The sequence below is a fragment of the Phyllopteryx taeniolatus genome, chromosome 14 (assembly GCF_024500385.1).
Source record: "Phyllopteryx taeniolatus isolate TA_2022b chromosome 14, UOR_Ptae_1.2, whole genome shotgun sequence".
NCBI lineage: Eukaryota > Metazoa > Chordata > Actinopteri > Syngnathiformes > Syngnathidae > Phyllopteryx > Phyllopteryx taeniolatus.
In genome coordinates this window covers 19,290,323-19,312,419 of record NC_084515.1, presented here as the reverse complement: position 1 = coordinate 19,312,419, position 22,097 = coordinate 19,290,323, and the positions used below count along the sequence as shown (strand labels likewise).

Sequence of the window (22,097 nt, the reverse complement as noted above, 5' to 3'; positions counted from 1 at the left end):
CATTAAAAAAAAGATCATTTTATGTTTTGTATTTAAAACAACCATGTACCTTAGCCTTTAGTCTGCTAGCTTAAGGCTAATGCTAACATAGGCAATTATTAGCATCTATGCGGTTGTGTTATAACCCTTTTGAACACAAATGCTGCAGCAACGTGGACAAAGACGATATAACAGTACTCTCAGCCATACACTGTATTCTTTATCCTCTGCGAAGAATGACTATATGAATCCCACTTGAGTTCTAGGCAGGACACCCCCCGCTGAAATATGACGGGCTGCTGCATCCAGGCAGCGAGTATGAATTGGCTTTTGAGCAGCACAATGTGCATTGAATTGAATGAGAAAATGTGACAAAAGTAATAATTTACCAGGAACTGGTTGGGAATCACTGTCCTGAGCAATTACCCCGTGGTGCGGGTTGGGTTCAAAATGATTTATTTTCCCCACCGATCCGCTCGTAAAACGGTCGGGCCGACAACGTCGTCTTCTGCAAACGAGCTATTCCCTTTCAAAATGGTTGGGAATCCGCCAAAGCTAACATTTGATCAGCTTTTGTTTCTAAAAGTGTGCAGCCCTGCAGGGCGTGATCGCACACACACACACACACACACACACATACACGCACACACTCCCGTACATAAATTGGGGCTAGTGTTGCCGCAGTAACATACATCTAACTAACATCTCAGTTTTGGGACACAAAAGTTTTGGGGGTTCATTGTGTAGTCCTCACTATCCTGTATTCATTTTATATCATTGACACTTGACGCAAAAGTTCCTCCTCACTAAGTTGATAGCAGCACTTTTCGTGCAACACCTTGATCGTGCACATGTACCAACCAAACTAATCTCTCATGCGCTACACTGTCTTGCTAGTTAGCAAAGTCACAACGTCACAACCATCACCACTGCTACTATCATTATTTTAAAAAAAAAAAAGGCATACAATACCACCACTTTTACTGACATTATCATATTATTAAAACCATACTACTATTATGATTATTACTCAATAAAATGAAATACATTGCTACTTCCTCTGTGCAATGATTACCATAAAATTAAATGCAACTACAATTACTATTTAACATATTGATAAAATTGTCATTAGTGGTAGTATTTATATAACTACTACTATTGTGACTTATTAAAAAATAAAATACAATACAATAACAACTAAACTAAACTGTGACTACAACAATAATTTTTTTGCCATTGTTAAAAATAAAAAAAATAATAAAATGCTCAAACTACTAACATTATTATTGAAAGTAATAAAATACTATATGTTGTTAAAATAAAATGAAAGACTGTAAATGATAAATTTTAATTGTTGTCAAATACCATGATAACCACATTTTAACTCCAGCTCCTGCATGTTATTTAATGTTTTTTTTTTTTAATGGACATACGTTTCCATTCCCCCCCCCCCCCCCCCCCCCATTTGAATCATTTGGAAGCGTTGAGTCTTGTTCAAATGTAATGGAGGCCTATCTTTCCATCATCTTAAAGAAATCCAGTTTGTACAAGTAAAAAGTGTTGACACACAAACAGATGTGAGAAGCAAAGCGATGGCGGTCTGGTTGACGGCAAAAAAAAAAGTCCAAAAGAAAGAGAGACGTCGCTGTTTAGAATAATGTCGTTTGAGCGAGAACAGATGAAAGAGGAGAAGGCAGCCCAGTGCATGATGGGAAATGCCCAGCAGTTTGGGCCTGTAGCAGAAGATTCAGGACAAACCTGAGCATCGGAAAACCTTTGAGCATGCGTCGAGCAATCGAGAAAAGTTGTACTTTGAATATACTTTTTTGGGGCTGGAAAAAGCGTCAATTTTTCCAGGGCCAGCTCCTTTCTTGCGTGCGCGCGAGTGTATTTATAACGAGATGATATCATTGCGTCTGCTTGGAGCGAGCTCACATCTGCAACCAATCTGGAAAATGTGTTCACCAAAGCACTACACAGCCGGCGCTCTTCGAGAAGAAGCCTCTTCTTCCACAACAACATTACGGTGTTGACCTTTAGAGATTTTGGCCACGAAGCTGCCAGGAAATCCAAATCGGCGTCCGATGCGCATTTTCAACGCCCCCGTTACGACGGAGCTTCATTTGTTGGCAAAACGGCTAACGTATGGGACGTTGGGTCCTGCGGGCGCTCTCTGTTCTTTTTGTCAGAGTAAAAATGTGCGCATACATGTGCGTGCGGCCTCCACATTTGAGTCTCTGCTGAATCATGTGCCAGCAACGAAGCTCGGGGGCAAATAACTTTTGAACAACACTTTAAGCCTCTGTTTCGTTCCCCGATGTGGGACGTGAAGGTCTGGTGAATTTCCTGGGTGGGGCGGGCAAGGCTGGGCATAGATAAATAACATCATATGCATCATCAGCAATGCAAACACAGTTGTTTTTGTCAACCAAAGGAACTATATTTGATAACTTGATTAAGCAGAGGTGGCAAAAGTACTCACACTCTCTACTTACAGTATGTACAAGTACAGATAGCACAGGAAAAACAAAAAGTTGGGTTTTTTTGGAAGATGGGAGGAAGCCAGAGTACCTGCAGAAAATCCACGCAAGCACGGGAAGAATGTGCAAACTTCACGCACTGTGAGCCCGGATTCGACCTCTGAACTTTGAAGCAGACGTGCCAACCACTGAGCGCAACGTGCCGCCCTCGACGCGACATCACAGCATACAGATATTCACAGGAAGCTCTTGCTTGTTACGAAAAGAACAAAAAGACATTTAAACCAAAAAAAGTCATTTACTTTGCCTCCATCTCGACGCTGACAGCATGCATGGGTGAACATTTGAAAAGAGCTCACACGCACACACACACAAGCACCGGCCTCAGGCGCTGATTCAGACTTGATTGCACAGGAGAAAGTTGGGGGGGGGGGGAAACTCAATGGCGACCAAGTCATTCTCCTCATAGTAGAAGCCATTCAACAAGTGAGTGAGTGGAGCAGTTGTGTTTGATAGTGCTAAAAAAAAAGAAGAAGAAGAAGAAGAAAGAAAGAAAAATCAAAGCAGCAGCAATCTATATAATCATCATCAAGTGCAGTTTTGTGTTTTTTTTTTCCCCCCCTTCTGCCTGGCAGAAAAGAAACACTCCATCCACTGGCCCCAGGCAACGTTACATCAAAACTAATCATAACGATTAGCATCAGCTGCTGTGAGAAGCCAGGCTCTTTTCAATCCACGGAAAAGAAACTGATTTCTCCATTTGATTGTATAAAACATTTTTTTTTAAAAAGAGAGAAGGAGAGAAGCTAGTTTTTTTTTCCTTTTTTTTCTTTTTCTTTTTTTTTAACACTGTGAGGCAGAGAGAGACATGAGCTAATTGTATCCTGATCTTTGCCTCGAGGGCTTCGGGAGCCCCGGAGCAACGATTCTCTCCATTTTCGTCTGTACCTTAGCGACAGAGCAAGCTATTGCATTTCTCGCTGGCGGTGGCGAGAGAGGAGGCAGATCGCCCAAAAGAATTTGAATTGACTCCAGCAGGTAAGCGCAGATTTCTTCTGGCGTTGGATCGGGTGCAGTCGCGGTGGGGTGTGGGGTTTGGGGGGGTTGGGGGGGCGCAGCAGCCGCTTTTACGCGTGTGCCGGCGCACTTTGCGAGCCACGTTGAGGCACTAACTGGCTTTCCCGCACACTCTCCGGCTTTATTAACAAGGAATCTAAGAGAACTAAGCGAGCACGCTGCCGGCTTGTGTGAAATGATGGCGAAAAAACGGCCAACCCCAAAATAAAGCGCGTCAACGCGTTCTCGACGGCGCCAGTCAAACTTGCTCTTAACTCGCTCGAAAGAGCATTTCAAAGAGTTTTTTTTTAAATTATTATTATTATTTTGGTCAAGAAAGCAATCGTACTTCCTGGCTGGCCCAAAGACGCCATTGTGGAGTCGGTACGCCCCAGGCGCCCCCACTTCATTCTCTCCGGAGAAAAACAAAACATGATGTAACTTTTTGCAAAACGCAGAATGGAAAGAATTATTTGTGTTATTATTATTATTATTATTATTTTTTAAATCACATTCGTGTTTGCATCTTGTCTAGTGTTGTCGTGCGTAAAAGAGGTCCGGTGGTGATCCGTGTAAATGATCACCCAACGCCACGGCTGCTTACACCCTCAAAGCAATAAAACATAAATTCCAAAATATCTATATAAAACTTAAAAAAAATACAGCCCTGCTCGCGCGAGACGCCTGTAATATGCATTCTATTTGGAATTGGATGCTGTGTGACATCAGGAGTGGCCACTTGATGGCGCTGTTAGAAAACTACAAAGTAGTTTTGCAGGCGCTCTGCTAACACCCAACACAACTGGAAAATGCAGAAAGATGACTCTTAAAGGGCCAGCTTCCACATAACTTAACCTTCTGCAAATATCATGTAACATAGGCTCACATACCACACCATAGCGTCACTTCAAATATTATAACATGATGATTGCAGAACCAAACATACCACGCCATGAGATAGCATAACCTAAAATACCTTAAATGTAGTGTATCATAGCACACTATACCATATAAAACCATAATAGATCATAAAATACCATACAATAACATACCACAACTTCATATTTGATACCATGACATAACAGCATTGTGAAATAGCATAGCATAACATGTTTACTATATCACATAAACTAGCATAACATTTCTTGCCATATCATACCATGACATAGCCTAGCATAACAAACTGTACTATAACATAATACACACCATACGATTCATAATATACCATGGGATATTGGAACATGCCATAGCATATCGTACTACTGTATATAACATAGCGTACTGTATCATAAGATAACTTACAATTGAATAGCATAACATAACATGCATAACTTCATAACGTTTCATACCAAAACAACTACAATATCATAGCGTAACATACTGTATCATACCATACCATGAAAATAACAACATTAAATGGGCCTCTAGAGTTTTCAGTTGGTTAAGTCATTTTTTGCTAGCACTGACAAGAATAAATTTCACAAACATCATTTGTGTTCTGCTGTGTTTTATCTTGTGCCTTTTAACCGGACATTGCTTGTTTCTCTTAATGACGAGCAGCGTAAGATATAACACTCCTTGGTCACTTCATTGGGTACGCCTTTCATGAGATTCTGCCTTTCCAGTTTTGATTGACACTAACAGAGCGGTATTGATTCCACAATAGTTTTATTATTGTGATTTGCAGCGGTGTAGAACTGCACTCCATCAAATTGAGAGTTTCTGTTACTCATATTTTTGTTACCTTACACATGAGAACTATGACAAACATGCCTAAGTGTGATTCAGTGCAGATTCTGCGCCACATCATATGAAAAAGTTTGATAGCAACAGTTGAACAGCAGAACAGTAAACAACATGATACTGTATTTGGTTGGTTTTTTTTGGGGGGGGGGGGTGCTAAGCGAATCCAACGTGTGCACTTAGTCGTCTGTGCCGTGCGGACATTTGAGACAAAACGGCCACGGGGCAAGAAAACAGAGACAACCCATCCAGATTATGTAAATACCAGTGTGCCTCGGCTTCTTCTGAATCCTAATGCTCTGATCTGAAATGCTAATTGAACGATGGAAAAGCTGCATGATATTGAGTCCTCACTGTGTGATCGTTGCGGCGCACAGCAAGTTGATGCGGTGCGTTTTGCTCCTTTAAGGACAACGTGGTGCTACATAACAGGAATTAACAGGAGGCCTAGTGTGGCTTTTCCTGTTTTAATGCACTGGTTCTGGTTCTGATTTTCTTCCATTAGCTATGAGCAACGTGACGCCACCAGCGGGATAAACAAGCCAATTCCACCAAATATGTTTTGAAACAAGTTCTGGAAACTTTTAGTGTACAAACAGTAAGTCGAGTCCTTCCAATTCAGAAGACTTTAGTAGTAGGAGCAGAGTTGTTGTCTAACCGTCGGATTTAAGTCACGCTGCTCCTCTAGTTTCACACCCTTGTGATGATCAATACAGCACACCATACGAAAACCAAATGTCAACTGACCTAAATCACAGGTTTCATCCCCCAAAACAGTACCAACTAAAACTGAACTGTGAGAGGAGCACAGCGCCACAGCACAACCAATCTTCCTGAAAATACAAAAAAGTAAAAGTTGTCGTAGTAGACGAAACAGAAGAAGCCGACTGTTTTCTGAGCAGATCAGGGAGGAAAAATCACTCTTACAACAGGATAATCGTTTAGAGACGGGTTGAGAATCAGCTCTTTGCTGACTTTTAGGAAATGCTCCGATTCGGCCCCGTTATCGTTATGTGTGTACCCCGCTTCAACGGACCTTTGTGTGGACCACACACATAAGGATTTGCGATCTAAAATGTTGAACAGGTTTAACATTTACTATTGCCGGCCATGGCCGTATTCCAAGCAGATCGGAGAGAAAAACATTTTTACTCTCTTAACGCAGCCCACACCACAAGATAATCGCTAAGGAGGAAAAAAAAATGACTCTCTTAACACAGCGCACACCACAAGATAATCGCTAATGATTCATGATAATCTTTTTGAGATATCCGACAACTGGGCCTTTGCTAACTTTGACAGAAAAGGGGGAACACATTGTCAGTATGCGTGTACCCTGCTATGGGAATGTCCTTCCAAACCTATGGATGGATGTAACACGTCAATATGAGGCTGACATCAGCGCATGTAACACACGCGCATTCTTAAGTGCACCTCCACCGACTCAACAGCACATTGCGCTACGTTGCTACTTGCTTCCGCCCACCCGGCAACCACTTCCCTTTCAACCTGTCTTGCCTGCTATTTTCCAAAATGCCTCACGGATTATACACTCAATGCACCTTTGCGATGACAAGGCTTTGAGGAAATCCAATTCCACCGAGCTGTTTTCAGAACTGAACTCTCCACGGGCACGCTCCTTGCTCTCCAACTCACACGCACGCAGGAAGCATCATCCCCCGAAATTAGTCAGGGAACAAATTACCTGCATTCTGAGTGTGATCCCACGCACTTTGCCGGCTGCCTTACACAGGTCGCCTTTTGAAGAGCAGCCATGTGATTTCTCTTTCCCTCTCTCTCCCTCTCTCATTTGCCCCGCAGCTCCCCTCTGCCTTCTGCGAGGGATCCTGGAGTTGAATTTTAAAACTATGCATGGCTGCCGCCTGCCTGCTTATCAGCGCGTGCACAAATGGCATGCAAATCAGACCGGGATCACACAGCACATTGCGGGCCCGCACTCAAAGGCAAGCTTAATTGCTAATTGGGTAGTCTTAGGTGTGAAACTCACACTGCCAGCAAGAAGCGCCAGTGTGCATGTTTTAAGGCCACTGCTTGAACTAATTAAATTCAATCGGAGTCTTATTAAAATTGGTGTTTTGCCTCACCACGCCTTTGCTTTTTCAGTCCGACAGACCGGTAGACTTCGAAACATTAGCACATGTTGTGGTCTGCTGTTGTTCCTCATTAGTATTACGACGGCAATGATGCTTCTTTTAAGGCGACAGTGTGATCTAGATGTTGATATATGGGGTCTTTCTGTGTTCGGGTTCAGTAAGCACTTCAGATCGCAACGGAACAATTTTGATATATGGCGTGGGTGTTCTCCGCGTACTCCAGCTTCCATCGGCATTCCAGAAACATGCAAGGTTCATTGAAGTCTCTAACTTGTCCACTGGCGTGAATGTGAGCTCAATGGTTGTTGGTCAACAGTATATGTGCCCTGTGATTGGCTGGCCACGGGTCCACGGTGTACCCAGCCTCGCACCCAAAGTCAGCTGAGATAGGCTCCAGCTCACCTACGAACTTAATTAATGAGGATATATCCATAAAGAGTTGTTGTTGTTGTTTTTTTTACGAGCTCATACGACCGCAGTGTGGCTAGCTCCGCCCCTTTAGGTACAGAAACAGTTCCTAAAAGTGATCAATTATTCCAGACTGTTTTTGTGGCCATTGACATGCAGACATTGGGGGAGCAGTTGCCAAAGTTAAGTGCCTGGCTCAAGGGCACATAAGGGACGGACTGGGTGCTGCCCACTCGCTTCTCATGTTCAAATTCCTCGAGCAGTCTTGGAAATCCAACATGGGGTCCCTATGGTCACACAAAGTATTTTTATCCAAAGTAGCAGAGGATGCGTTTTGATACCTTTGTGATAATTTGGCTGTGTGAATAGCAAACTTAGGGCTGACTACGGATGACTACTCGCACGTTCATTTAACACTGGACTGTGCATTAAATATAAAATCCGTTTTTTGATATTAGCAAAGAACAGTGCCATCTGGTGTCGTCCTGGGGGAGTTGCCAATGGACGTCAAGCGAGCCACACAATGCTAACTCCTCTGGGCTGCATGATTGTACTCAGTTCCACACTGGCATGTAAACATGGGCTCAGAAAATTCAGCTACTGTGTGTCGAAGTCGAAGAAGAGGTGGAAAGCGGGTTCTTCGGCAGAAAGAGAAGAGGAAAGCACAGAGCCTAGAACTGAATGTGGGGACTTTGAATGTGTGGACTATGACAGGAAAATCTCGGGAGTTGGCTGACATGATGATTAGGGGAAAGGTTGATATATTGTGTGTCCAGGAGACCAGGTGGAAAGGAAGTAAGGCTAGAAGTTTAGGGGCAGGGTTCAAATGATTTTACCATGGGAAGAGAAATGGAGTCAGGGTTATTTTAAAAGAAGAGTTGGCTAAGAATGTCTTGGAGGTGAAAAAAGTATCGGATCGAGTGATGAGGCTGAAACTTGAAATTGAGGGTGTTATGTATAATGTGATTAGTGGCAATGCGCCACAGGTCGGATGTGACCTAGAGGTGAAAGAGAAATTCTGGAAGGAGCTCGACGAAGTAGTTCTGAGCATCACAGACACAGAGAGAGTCGTGATTGGTGCAGATTGTAATGGACATGTTCGTGAAGGAAATAGGGGTGATGAAGAAGTGATGGGCAAGTACGGCCATCCAGGAAAGGAACTTGGAGGGACAGATGGTGGTAGACTTTGCAAAAAGGATGCAAATGGCTGTAGTGAACGCTTTTTTCCAGAAGAGGCAGGAACATAGGGTGACCTACAAGAGCGGAGGTAGAAGCACGCAGGTGGATTGCATCTTGTGCAGGTGATGTAATATGAAGGAGGTTACCAACTGTAAGGTAGTGGTAGGGGAGAGTGCGGCTAGACAGCATAGGATGGTGGTGTGGAAGATGACTCTGGTGGTGGGGAGGAAGATTAGGAAGACAAAGGCAGAGCACAGAACCATGTGGTGGAAGCTGAGAGAGGACGAGTGTTGTGCAGCTTTTCGACTGGACCACTGCAGCAGTGATCAGAGAGGCAGGCAGGAGAGTACTTGGTGTATCTTCTGGCAGGAAAGGAGAGAAGGAGACTTGGTGGTGGAACCTCACAGTACAGGAAATCATACAAGGAAAAAGGTTAGCTCAGAAGAAGTGGGACACTGAGAGGACCGAGGAGAGGCGAAAGGAATACATTGAGGTGCGACATAGGGCAAAGGTAGAGGTGGCAAAGGCCAAACAAGAGGCATATGATGACATGTATGGCAGGTTGGACACTAAAGAAGGAGAAAAGGATCTATACAGGCTGACCAGACAGAGGGATAGAGATGGGAAGGATGTGCAGCAGGTTAGGGTGATTAAGGATAGAGATGGAAATATGTTGACTGGTGCCAGTAGTGTGCTAGATGGATGGAAAGAATACTTTGAAGAGTTTATGAATGAGGAAAATGAGAGAGAAGGGAGAGTAGAAGAGGCTAGTGTGGTGGACCAGGAAGTGGCAATGACTAGTAAGGGGGAAGTGAGAAAGGCATTAAAGAGTATGAAAAATGGAAAGGCAGTGGGTCCTGATGACATTCCTGTGGAGGTATGAAAGCATCCAGGAGAGGTGGCTGTGGAGTTTTTGACCAGCTTGTTCAATAGAATTCTAGCGTGTGAGAAGATGCCTGAGAAATGGAGGAAAAGTGTGCTGGTGCCCATTGTTAAGAACAAGGGTGATGTGCAGAGCTGTGGGAACTATAGAGGAATAAAGTTGATGAGCCACACAAAGTTATGGGAACGAGTAGAGGAGGCTAGACTCGGGACACAAGTGAGTATTTGCGAGCAACAGTATGGTTTCATGCCTAGAAAGAGTACCACAGATGCATTATTTGCCTTGAGGATGTTGATGGAAAAGTACAGAGAAGGTCAGAAGGAGCTACATTGTGTCTTTGTAGAGCTAGAGAAAGCCTATGACAGAGTACCCAGAGAGGAACTGTGGTACTGCATGCGGAAGTCTGGAGTGGCAGAGAAGTATGTTAGAATAATACAGGACATGTACGAGGGCAGCAGAACAGCGGTGAGGTGTGCAACAAGGTGTGTGAGGTGTAGGTGTGACAGACAAAGTTAAGGTGGAGGTGGGACTGCATCATGATGTACGGATTAGAGACCGTGGCACTGAAGAGACAACAGGAAGCAGAGCTGGAGGTGGCGGAAATGAAGATGTTGAGGTTCGCTCTCGGAGTGATCAGGTTGGATCAAATTAGAAATGAGCTCATCAGAGGGACAGCCAAGGTTGGATGTTTTGGAGACAAAGTTAGAGAGAGCAGACTTGGATGGTTTGGACATGTCCAGAGGAGAAATGGTGAGTATATTGGGAGAAGGATGATGAGGAGGGAGCTGCCAGGCAAGAGCGCTAGAGGAAGAGCAAAGAGAAGGTTGATGGATGTCGTGAGGGAAGACATGAGGAAAGTTGGTGGTCGAGAGGAGGATGCAGGAGATAGGCTCACATGGAAGAGGATGACGCGCTGTGGCGACCCCTAACGGGACAAGCCCAAAGGAAAAGAAGATGGAAATACGAAACATTTATTAAGTTGTTGATGATACATTAATGATAAAAAATTGAGCTGCATCACTGCTGTTAACTCCTAATGCAAACAAGAGCTCAAAACATTCAGAGAAATATTGTCCAATCCAATTACAAATCATAATAATACTAATAATAATCATTTTTAAAAATGACCAACTCTTATTTATTCATTCCTCTTCGTGATTGCAGATTTTAATGGTCGCACTCAATAATAGTCACAGGAAAGATTTATTCGAACGCTGCTGTGGTGACGATTCACCACGTCCACGCTCTGCAAAGTCAATGACACTGAAATGGAAACAGGGAGTTCAGAACATTCAGCGAAATATAATGGCGAGTCATATTCGGAAATAACATTCGAAACGGTACTGTCAATTGACCGTCCCGAACAGTTTATTTATCAGCATGCACACTTTCAGTGTGTTTCTGCATTTTGCGAACGAGCTGTTTCAAATGCAAGCTTATTTAAATTGTTGCATCCATTTATTTGAAAAAAAAAAAAAAAGGTTCCCCATTCCTATATTATGCGCGCGCATCATCATGAGGAGGGGCAGAAGAAAAACAAAAAAAAAAAAAGAAGAAGGGGGGAGGGCACAGGTCAGCCATACAAGAGGTAGGTGGGCGGTGTGGGGGTTCAGACCCGTTTTGGGGAAAAAAGAAAAAAGAAAAAAGAGAAGAAGAGGTAAAAAGCGAGTGTAGAGAGAGGATTGGTTTGCGGTGCCCGTGAAAATGCGACACTCGTACCTGCTGCCACTGAAAGAGCGACAGCCTGCAAGAGCCGCGGGCGCTGCGATGCTAATGTTGTCGGGGGCTTTGACTTCTCCCAGCCATTGCGAGCGAGCTGCTCCGCCTGACAGCCACGCTCTCCCCGCGCCGCTTCCTCCTCCTCCTCCTCCTCCTCCTCACAGTCTCCCCGAGAAAAAGGACGAGAAAGGAGGAAAAGAGACAGTAAACCAAATCTCGTGAGGGGAGAAAAAAAAAGAAAAAAATGGACGAGACGGATATCATGGACCTGACGCATCAGAAGGCGAGGAAGCGGCCGCGGCCAATCACCTCCGCGGACGAGGCGGCGGTGCACGCTCCCCTCAAACGAGCGCCCATGCGGGCGCCGGAGTGCCGCGAGACGTCGCTCATGTACGCGGTGCGCGGAGAGCCGGTGCCCGCCGCCTCGCTCAAGCAGAATGACCACTCGGTGACCTCGTCGCCCACCAGCGTCATGCCGGCGCAGGTAAATGCTGCTTTTCTGGGGCGGGGGGGGCATTTTACGCATGACGCGTTTGGTTCGCCTGTTTTGGGGGCACAAGCTTTATTACTGCGAGAGCGCGAGTTGTCAACTTTTTTTTTTTCTGCTCTTAATGGTGTTTTTAGGTTAAAAGCAGGCAGTCTAATTACGCCATTCGACTGTGCTTCCCCCCCCCCCCCCCCCCCCCCCCCCCAAAAAAAAAGCCATTAATTTGCTTTTAGGCCTGCAGGGGTTGAGTGCTTCTGGATATTGGCAAAATTCAGGTCAAGGTCGAACTGGGAACCAAACTCATTTTTTTTTTTTTTTTTTAATGAACGCCGGGCAGCATGGTGGGTGTAGTGGTTGGCATGCCTGCCTCACTTCGAGGGGTTCTGGGTTCGATTCTTGGCTCGGGAGTTGAAATGAATAAGATGTCTCACACTTTCTTTTCGCTGCCCACATTGGATGTTGGTCAGAAGACCGTTATGACTGTGAAACGATGAACGTTTCATCGCCTCATCATATTATTACATATACACAACAAATTGATGGATAACAACAGCAATTTTGAAATCAGAAATCAAGGACAGTAATTTGTTCAGCTATTGTTCAAGTTACTGGTAACAAAACAAAAAGAATGCTTGCAATATCTCAATGTTGTTATTTATAACATTTTACATAACAATTTGAAATTTTGGTACAGATTACAGAAGCTGACGTATGTGATTTGCTGTCGCCGGTCACATGAAATGATGTGGCGGGCTGGATGTGGCCCCCGGGCCTTGAGTTTGACACCGTTGGAATAAATCGATGCTAACGTACACAAGTGAATGTGAAGAGCAGCAAGCATAGTCAGCAGCATTATTCGTACAGTAACGGCACGGTAGCCTAGTGGCTGGCACGTCTGCCCCAAAGTTCTGAGGTTCTGGCTTTGAATCTCGGTTCTGGCCTCCTTGTGTCCAGTTTGCGCACTCTCCTGGTGCTTGCGTGGGTTTGTACTTCCGGCTTCCTCCGACATTCCTAAATCACGCACGTTAGGTTCATTGAAGACCCTTAAGCGTCCGTAGGGGTGAACGCGAACGGCTATTTGTGGCCGGCGACCCGTCCGCGTCTCGCCCTCGACCCGAACGAGGACGGGGAAAAAAAATGGAAGCGCAGACTACTGAAGGGCAACTGGAATGTGTGTCAACAGGATAATCGCTCCAGTATGTCCCGGCCCATGATCACACGCTCGCCAGTGTCTCCCTTGAGCAACCAGGGCATCCCCACGCCGGCGCAGCTCACCAAGTCCAACGCGCCGGTGCACATCGACGTGGGCGGACACATGTACACCAGCAGCCTGGCCACTCTCACCAAATTCCCCGAATCCCGGTGAGTTTTCCGTTCTTGCTGATTCGCAGGCAAAACGGGAGCATGCGATACTTTGCTGCAACCGGCCGAGGCGCTGTCGATTCACTCTCAACTAGTTTTCTGTCTCAAGAAGGGTAACGTGACTTGGGATGGAGACAGGAGCTCAGAACACTCCAGTCCCGTAATAATATTAATAGACTCGCTTTTAATTGGCAATGCTCCATGCGAATGTAGTATATACGAGTAGTACCAATTAATACAAGTAGTCATAGTATTCAGGTTAGCTATGGGAAGTTGAGCTACATTCACATGATAGCTTGGCACAAAAACAGGAGTTCAGAACATTCCTTTAAGCATAAAGAAAAGGATTGTTAATTTTCTCCCTTAGTCGATCAAGGACATTTGGTCAAACGACACATTTGAAGTGTGTCTCATGCGGTCTAAGGTCTTCATTAGATCTACTAAAACAGTGCTTTGAAAGTGATAGGAAGAGCCGTTAAATGTTCTGAACTCCTGCTTCCGTCCAAGTTTCCCTGCAGCTCAGTAGTGCCCTCCATATTGCTTTCGTTGCTTCAAGACACGATGAATCAACAACTAAATCCACACAACTGACAGAATTCCAATATTTGTATTATTTATGTGTTATTGTTCACTCCTGTGTTGTCACTGCCTGGGGTCGATACTAGTGGAGTTATTTATGTCTTTCATGTGTCCCATCAGTGTCAACACAACCATATGGCAAATACGATATTTCACTCGGGGAAAAAAACTGTTCTAGGCATTAAATGGGAATCGGCCACTTGGACGTGCGCTGTAAATCCAGTCCGAGATGTTGAATTCGGCGTGCGGAGCGCAGACAAAAGCGCCGTGCTTATTTGCACAGATGCCACAGCAGCAGTAAAAAAAGGCCAAAGGGCACGGGGCCATCTGGAGGCCAGGAGGTCGCTGCGGGCGACTCGCCCGAGGGCGAGCAGCACCCTGCCCCGGGCAGAGTGCGACCAGCTGGCCCTGACCGCTCCCAATTTCTTTCTTTTGCTTCATTATTCCACTGCACGACTCCTTGCCCCTGCACAATATAGTCAACGTTATGCATTGTCTCTTTTTCACAACATCTCTGTGACGTGCTTTTGACAAAATACCACAAGAATATCGTTCGGTATCATTCAAGTATGCCGACCATTTATCCAGTTAAAGTATTACTAAACAGAGGAGGGGTTGGGGGGGAATCATAGGATTCCTTCAGTCGCAGATTCCTTCAAGTTTCTGGTCTCACCGGCCTGGAAGGCGGGACTTGCATTGGACGTTTTACTAAACCAGAGTGTTACACTGTAACACAAAATATAGATACATAGGGAAATATGGGAATATGTCGCAGTCGCTTGGATCTTCATCCAGTCTAACTGATCAAGTCATGGAGGAGAAACTCTGGTTAAGACTGTTGTTATGAAAATAAAAGCTGCCAAAAAAAATAGATTTTTAGAAATACATAAATACCAAAAGATTTACTCGGTTGTTTAGAGGTGGGCAGGCACTCCAGTGACCCAAGTATTCAATTTTCCATACGTGCCCCTTTCCATGTTATTATAAGTAAATCAATTTCAAAAAAGCTTATGTTGAGATGCTGACCCTCCCTCTTCGCTGCCAACATGTCTCCTGTCGCTGCACAGAATCGGCCGCCTCTTCGATGGCACCGAGCCCATAGTGCTGGACAGCCTGAAGCAGCACTACTTCATTGACAGGGACGGACACATGTTCCGCTACATCCTCAACTTCCTCAGGACGTCCAAGTTGCTCATCCCGGACGACTTCAAAGTAAGCCCGCAGAAAATCTCATCGGACGCTCGGGCGCTTCTGCGATACGCGCGCCCGCCTTCGGGTTACCAGGCCTTGTTTGGATTGCCGCAAAAAAAAACATCGGGGGTCTTCCGAGCAAGGGTGGCCCAAAGATCAGAGATAGGAAAGGAGGAAAACAAACAATCTGTCATTGTGATACATGAATAAATAGTCTGTGTCCCAAGGATGAATTACACTACATGTGACGTATTCGTATTCCTAGCATTTAACTCTTGTCTACCATTTAGTCAGTAATTACTTGACTTGCCCCCCAGGAGCAAGCGAAGATGCACATCATCTGATAGATTATCCACGCTGAGGCTCCATCAGTGGAAAGTATGTCAGCTAAAATAAGCAAAGACAAAAGACAGGCCCAAGTCAAGCAGCAAGCAAAACTCGGATGTGGTGCCTTTGAGGCCCAGCAGTATTGTCGGTGAAAGCAGCACTGTAGCCTGTGAACATGTGTGTTGTAATACGTTGTATCTTATTAGTTAGCGTTAAGTTACAATATTATTCTCTTTGAAATGTAACATGTTTCTCCACTTATGCAACACTTTCCCCCAAAACAATGGAGAAATTCTAAAGTACAATTTTTGCATTTAATTGTTGTCCTTTAACGAGACAACAATGGCCCCCCAAAAACCCCAACAGATTTAAAAAAAAATGTCATCCTTGTTTTTTAAGGAATCGATCGGCTTACTTTTCATCGATCTTTCGTACTTTTTACACAAGATCAAAAATGGAAAATTTCACTAAATGTGAAGTATTTGACGTAATCAATTGTATTTGAACATAATAATTAGATTTGATTTGTAAAAATAAATGTATACAAAAATGTAGGTTAAGAACAATTGTTTGTTAAAAACAATGTCATATTTAAAAATAGAAAAAAAATTGTCCACAAAGTAAAGTAAAATAAAATAATTTAAAAAAAATCATTGCGGCTGTGATTAATGACTAACGTGAGCGAAGTGACAATCAATCCGTGGTGCTGCTATAACGATTGACACGTAAGACTCAATTATTGCATGAACCGCGACTGAAAAGCCGGACGATGACGGTAATGTCTGTGCAGCAGACCCAAGCCGCAGCAAAGTGGAAGACTGCATGCAGACTCCGTAACGGTATATTATACAACACTGTAATGACTTTTGTAACATATCGCTCCCAAGACTGCTCTTCTGTATTGTTTACACAAACGTTGCACAGTTAAGCTCGGTAAGTAAATACAGCCGAGCGATTCATGCTTGTGTTCATTTGTGCTGTTGACCCGAGTTGACATGGAATAACAATCGCTCGCTTGTCTCGGCGCGCTAACGTGCCTCGCGTGCTCGTCTCCCAGGACTACAGCCTGCTGTACGAGGAGGCCAGATACTTCCAGCTGCAGCCCATGCTGTCCGAGCTGGAGCACTGGCGCCAGGACCAGGAGCTGGGCCGGGTGTCGCGCCCCTGCGAGTGCGTGGTGGTGCGCGTCGCGCCCGACCTGGGCGAGAGGATCACGCTGAGCGGCGACAAGGCGCTGATCGAGGACGTCTTTCCCGAGATCGGCGATGTCATGTGCAACTCGGTCAACGCCGGTTGGAACCACGACTCCACGCACGTCATCCGCTTCCCGCTCAACGGATACTGCCACCTCAACTCCGTCCAGGTAAGCATGCTGTACATCATAATACTGAGACACCAATTTTTCCCAAACTGGGGTGGGCGTGACCACCCTTCAGTAGTTGAACAAGGTTGCGCAGCGGCGTAAGAATACACGGTCACGCGACGCAAGTGTAGCAGACTCAGTTACCATCATACTTATTTGATTGTTTTTATTTTGTTTATTTATTTTTGTCCTGTTCGGCTTTTTAGGTCAAACAGAACGGAAGATCTGTATCCCTTTTATGCCGGAACAGTTTTACTGTGTCACAGTGGAGTTTTTAAGCTTCCGCTGTGGTTTCTTAGTATTATAATTGAAGTTTATTGAGAATCAGAGTCGATCCGTCGAACAGAAAAAAGTTTCTAGAGGGGAGAGGGAAACGAAGACAAAAGACAAAGCACTAATTGTAAACAGGATGAGAGAAGTAAGTCATTACATTATCTACAACAATGAAACATTCAATATGAGCGTTGCATGGGGCTGTAGTGCTGCACCCTGTGAGGGAAGGACAGGACAAGATAGAACAGGACAAGGACAGGAGAAGAAGGATGCAGGACAAGGGTCGTGAAGCCGGCTGAACACCTGAAGTGCGGTGGGATTAACTATGTAAATTATAAAAGTCTACAGGACGAGAGTATTAGTGAGGGGATACACAAGCGATTTGCATATTCATGAGTTATTTGTCGCAATAAGTGAGTGGCCCCACACCCAGTGAAAGAGTCCCAGGGGTGTGTGCCTGCGGACACATGAAAGTGAATTGACACCGTTTTACATCAATCGAGGGGCGGGATCGGGCCCAGGGGTCCGCCCGAGAGCAGGGCCCCAGTGGAGGGACCCAGAGCGGTCCCGCCGGCCACACCGAGGCGCCCCGACAACTGGGCACCCGGTGGGGGCCGCAGGGATCCAATGCCACGCAACCCAGCCGACCCCACCGTCCCGCCGCCCAACCCCACCCCCAGGAGAGCCAGACGCCCCCCCCCACAACCTGCAGGTCCCGCGATGCAGCCAGTCCCCGCCGAGCCCGAGGGCAAGAGAGTATCCCTTGTTTGTTGGAGAGGAGGGCGGGTAGGGGCACCTGACAAGGGAACAATAAGGGGGGGGGGGGGGGGAGCCAGGGAGCAGCCGCAGGCCATGAGAGGGGAGCCCCAACACCAAGCAGTCATCAAGCCCGGGGGGGGGGCCTCAGGAGCAGCGCCATGCAACTAAGTGAGAACCCACCTCCCCCCCTGTTGCTATGACTGCTAGGTCCCCGACTGACTATTTATTTGATTCTTTTCTAGTCATACGAAGACAAACATCGCCACAGGAACTCGAAATGCAATTGGTGTAAGCAAAATAATAATCGGCCGCCGTCGTTTCTGTTCAGCTGCACCTTAAAAACAAAATGTCACAGAGAGCACTAGCTCCGCCCAGCAGCTGTCACCAAGGAAACTGTGGAAACACAAACAAAATGGCAGAAGAGGCAGGTAGAGAACAGGAACATGACATTTCTGCTAGAAAAAAAAAGCCCTGGAACCAGTGAGAGTTTGAGCCAATGTGAGCACATTGTTGAATAAATATTCAGTTCAGCAAAGCAGGCAATTGAAATGTTGTTGAGCCATCTTAATAACTGTTAGCATGTTGCTTTGAAGGCATCGAATAATGCACGTCTGCCTCAAAGCTAACAGGTTCGAATCGCGTGAGCAGCCTTCCTGTGCGGAGTTCGCATGTTCACCCCGATGCTCGTTTGGGTTTTCTCCAGGGACTTCGCCTTCCTCCCACATTCCAAAAACGTGCACGTTAGTTCATTGACGCAGTGGCGGTCAAACTGAGGTGCGGGGAGTCGGGGACACCCTGGGGTCCAAGAGCCGCAACTTGGGGCTCCGCAAATGGTACAGAACAATCAAAGTCAACCAACTACTCCTCCCAACCTTTGGACCAGTTAAAGGCGCTGATGTGATTGTGGCGCATAATCACGTACAGTAAACCGCACGTCCTTACGTGATTGAAGTTGTTTGTGTGTTTTTAGAACAAAAAGTGTATTACAGGAATAAAGTTCCATTTCTTTCGAGAACAAAAGTTATCATTTTTTTGCGACTCACCTTTTGAAATATGACTTTTTTGCCTTGTTAAACTTTTGATTTTAATATTGTAATATTTTGACTTAATGTGGAAAAATATCACTTTTTTTTCTCTCAGAAGATAACCTTTTTCTTGAAAAAAATATGACTAATGTCATAACATTCGAACTTTTTTTCTCTAATATAGGATTTTTTTGTATTTTTTTTAATTCTATGACATTTAGTGGTACACATTTGTAGTTATGGATAATTTGTGTTATCATTATGAGGGGGGGTCCCTTGACCCAAGAAGTGAACGTGAGTGTAACTTGCTTGTTTTCGGATCTGTGCCCAGCGATTGGCTGGCAACCTGCCCAGGGTGTGGCCCTGTCTCTCGCCCACAAAGTCAGCTGGGTTCGGCTCCAGCTCATCCGTGACCCGAATGAGGACCAGCGCTGTAGAAAATGGATGGATGGAAAGGCCTTGGCGGAGGTCGACATGACACTGAGCAGTCGGTCGAGTAGAAAAAAAAAAGCTTTTCAGATGCGTAAGCTCTCAGTTTTCGTGTGATACATTATTGAAGGAGAGGAGGCATATTTGAATAGATTTGGCATTGATCCGGACAGTCTGAAAAACACCCCAAAAAATCAAAACAACAAAACCGTCTCTGAAGTGAGTGCAAGAGAGAAACTCAGCGTGCTCCCTGGCAGCTTGTCCCCAGGCGGGGCCCATAATCCTGTTTGGTTATTAAAGCACACCGGCGGTGGATTCTGTATCTGCAGCTAATGGAGGCAGGGAGAGATGGGGAGGGGGGTTGAGAGAAGGAAAGGAGGGTGGGGGGAGGCTGCCAGCAGTACGGGGGGACCTTTGTAGTTTCGGTGGAGGCTTGGGCCTGGGGGCTTAGGGGGAGAAATTGGGAAAAGGGGAATATGGGGGGTGGGTGGGGTTTGGAGCAGCCCACACTGAGCCAAGTGCTGCAGAGAAAGCCACACAACTCCCTGGGGCCTCCTCGATGGAATGTGATCCTACAGGCCCCGGGACACGTCTGTGGATGTCTGCGAGGCGGCTAGCTCACAAACACATAGGCGGACACACGCAAACACACGAGCGACACACGCGTGACAACAATGGACGTGAATAACGAGGCAGTTTCTTTCGGATGAGAGTCTCGTTGAAATTCCAGTCAGTCGTCGTGTTGCTCAACAGCATATTGTTAAGAGACTTTCAAAGTACTCTCAAAAACAACACGAGGCGTCGATAGATACCACCGGGATGGACCGTGGCGTTATTGTGAAGTCACAGTCAGTTATTAATGGAAGTGGATTGCTTTTGTTGAACAACTTGGTACATATTCGCGAGGCGCATAACGGTCAAGTCACCAATGAATATTGCTGCTTAATGATTTCTGAAAGCGATTTTGGCAATTGAGCCTTTATTTTTCGACGGCTTTTACGAGGGAGTTTGGTTTTCCAGGGTTAGGAAAAGCACCATCGAACAATGCCGTGATCTTCTGCTCATAAGCGTGACTCTATGATTGTCGAAATGGGGCTTGCCAGCTTTTGCGTTTGAACTCTTCATGCTGTATATGAGTACTGGTCAAACATCTTAACACCAGAGTAACTGACCACTAAAGTGCCATTACAAGAACAGAAATTTGCAAAAGGCCCTTTTAAACTAATGAACCAATGGGAGGGGAGGATACTGGGTGGGCGTTATAGCGGTTAGCACGTCTGCCTCACAGTTCTGAGGCTCGCTGTTCGAATCTCAGGCTAGTCCGGCCTCGTCGAACACTCTAAATTGTCCGTGGCCGACCTCTCCTACGATGCAAATATAAACGCGACCTCGCTTTTTCCGTCTCTGCCTGCTTTCAGGTTCTGGAGCGCCTGCAGCAGCGAGGCTTCGAGATCGCCGGCTCCTGCGGGGGAGGCGTGGACTCGTCCCAATTCAGCGAGTACGTTCTGAGGCGGGAACTGAGGAGGACGGCTCAGCGAGGAGGACCCAATTCCAATAGGATAAAGCAAGAGCAGCTAGATTAGAGACTGCTGGACTTTTTCAGTGCTCTGGACTCGTCTTCACTTTTTCTTCATTGTTTTATTTTTTTCTTGTCAATGTTTTTGTTTTCTTATAAAATCATCTAGAGAATAAAAAAAAATAAATAAAGGTGCATATGTGAATTTGCGACATTTGAGTTAGAGATTGCGAGGACATTTGTGATTGTCTCCCCCTCCCCCCCGTAATTCAAAATTGAGAAAGATTTATATATGTTCTATCCCTAAATAAAGTTTGTTTTAAAACTTTGAACCTACATTAGGTTGAATATGTTTTGAAATCGGCATAGTGGGTAGCACGTCCGCCTCACAGACGAGAGGTTGTGGGTTCAAATCTCAGCCTCGGCCCCCCTGTGTGGAGTTTGCAAGGTCTCCCTGTGTTTCTATGCGCTAATTGGAGACTCGAAATTGTCTATAGGTGGCAATGGTTGAGTGTGTATGTGACCTGCGATTAACTGGCAACTCGTGTAGGGTGGACGCCAGCTGGGATAGGCTCCAGCTCACCCGCGACCAATTGAGGACAAGCGCTGTTAAAAGATTCAAAAAAAAAAAAAAAAATACAAAAAATGGATGGATGCATGATTGGAAATTGTGCTCCATGAATGAATTTAACGGCATTCCCAATTGCTCGTCACTGGCGACTCGACGTCGTCGCCTCACCGGTGGCGGTGTGCCGGTGCGGAATGTGCTCACAGACAGTTTGGCAAGCGCATCTTTTTCACACTGAATATTGTGATACCAATGAAGTGTTTTGTACTTTAATAGTTTTTTTTATTACATAAAGATAATACATTTCAATTGAAAGCTCATGCTGATTATTTACTGGAGCAATGACCGTTTCGTGACGTAGCGCCCCCTCCGTCCCTTAAGGCCATCACGGGAATGAAAATAATCAGATGGTGACAACATGACTGTCAATGTTTTCATTGTTTACGTGTTTTTTTTTTTTATTGACATTTTGATGCAAATTTGTTGCCTGAGACATGACTGAAATCCATTTTGCCCACTTCAAAATGATCTCCATTTGTAGCACATATCGACATGAAGTTGGATTCTTTCTGAGATAACTGACTGACCTACGCTCCCTAGTTTTGCGAAAAAGAGGAATGTAGCAAAATAATCCGAAATAAATTTGAACTAAAGTTG

General features: G+C 45.4%; 1 protein-coding gene across 2 annotated transcripts; it reads left to right on the top strand.

Moving 5' to 3' along the window:
• The first annotated feature begins 3,135 nt into the window (after window positions 1-3,135).
• Window positions 3,136-22,097, top strand: kctd1 (potassium channel tetramerization domain containing 1). 2 transcript variants are annotated; one of them, XM_061797921.1, is made up of 5 exons: window positions 3,136-3,497; window positions 13,232-13,410; window positions 15,057-15,201; window positions 16,565-16,870; window positions 20,775-22,097. In XM_061797921.1, the coding sequence occupies exons 2-5, from the start codon at window positions 13,247-13,249 to the stop codon at window positions 20,937-20,939; spliced, it is 780 nt and encodes a 259-aa protein (XP_061653905.1). In that variant the 5' UTR covers window positions 3,136-3,497; window positions 13,232-13,246; the 3' UTR covers window positions 20,940-22,097. The 2 variants fall into 2 exon arrangements, with proteins under 2 accessions (XP_061653905.1, XP_061653904.1); XM_061797920.1 differs by lacking the exon at window positions 3,136-3,497 and adding an exon at window positions 11,497-12,045.

What these genes read in the sequence shown, in the direction of transcription:
- kctd1 (XM_061797920.1), top strand. Translation starts at nt 11,806, where the DNA reads ATGGACGAGACGGATATCATGGACCTGACGCATCAGAAGGCGAGGAAG. An exon ending in ACCAAATTCCCCGAATCCCG is followed by an intron (nt 13,411 to 15,056) that starts GTGAGTTTTCCG and finishes GTCGCTGCACAG; the next exon opens with AATCGGCCGCCTCTTCGATG. An exon ending in GCCACCTCAACTCCGTCCAG is followed by an intron (nt 16,871 to 20,774) that starts GTAAGCATGCTG and finishes GCCTGCTTTCAG; the next exon opens with GTTCTGGAGCGCCTGCAGCA.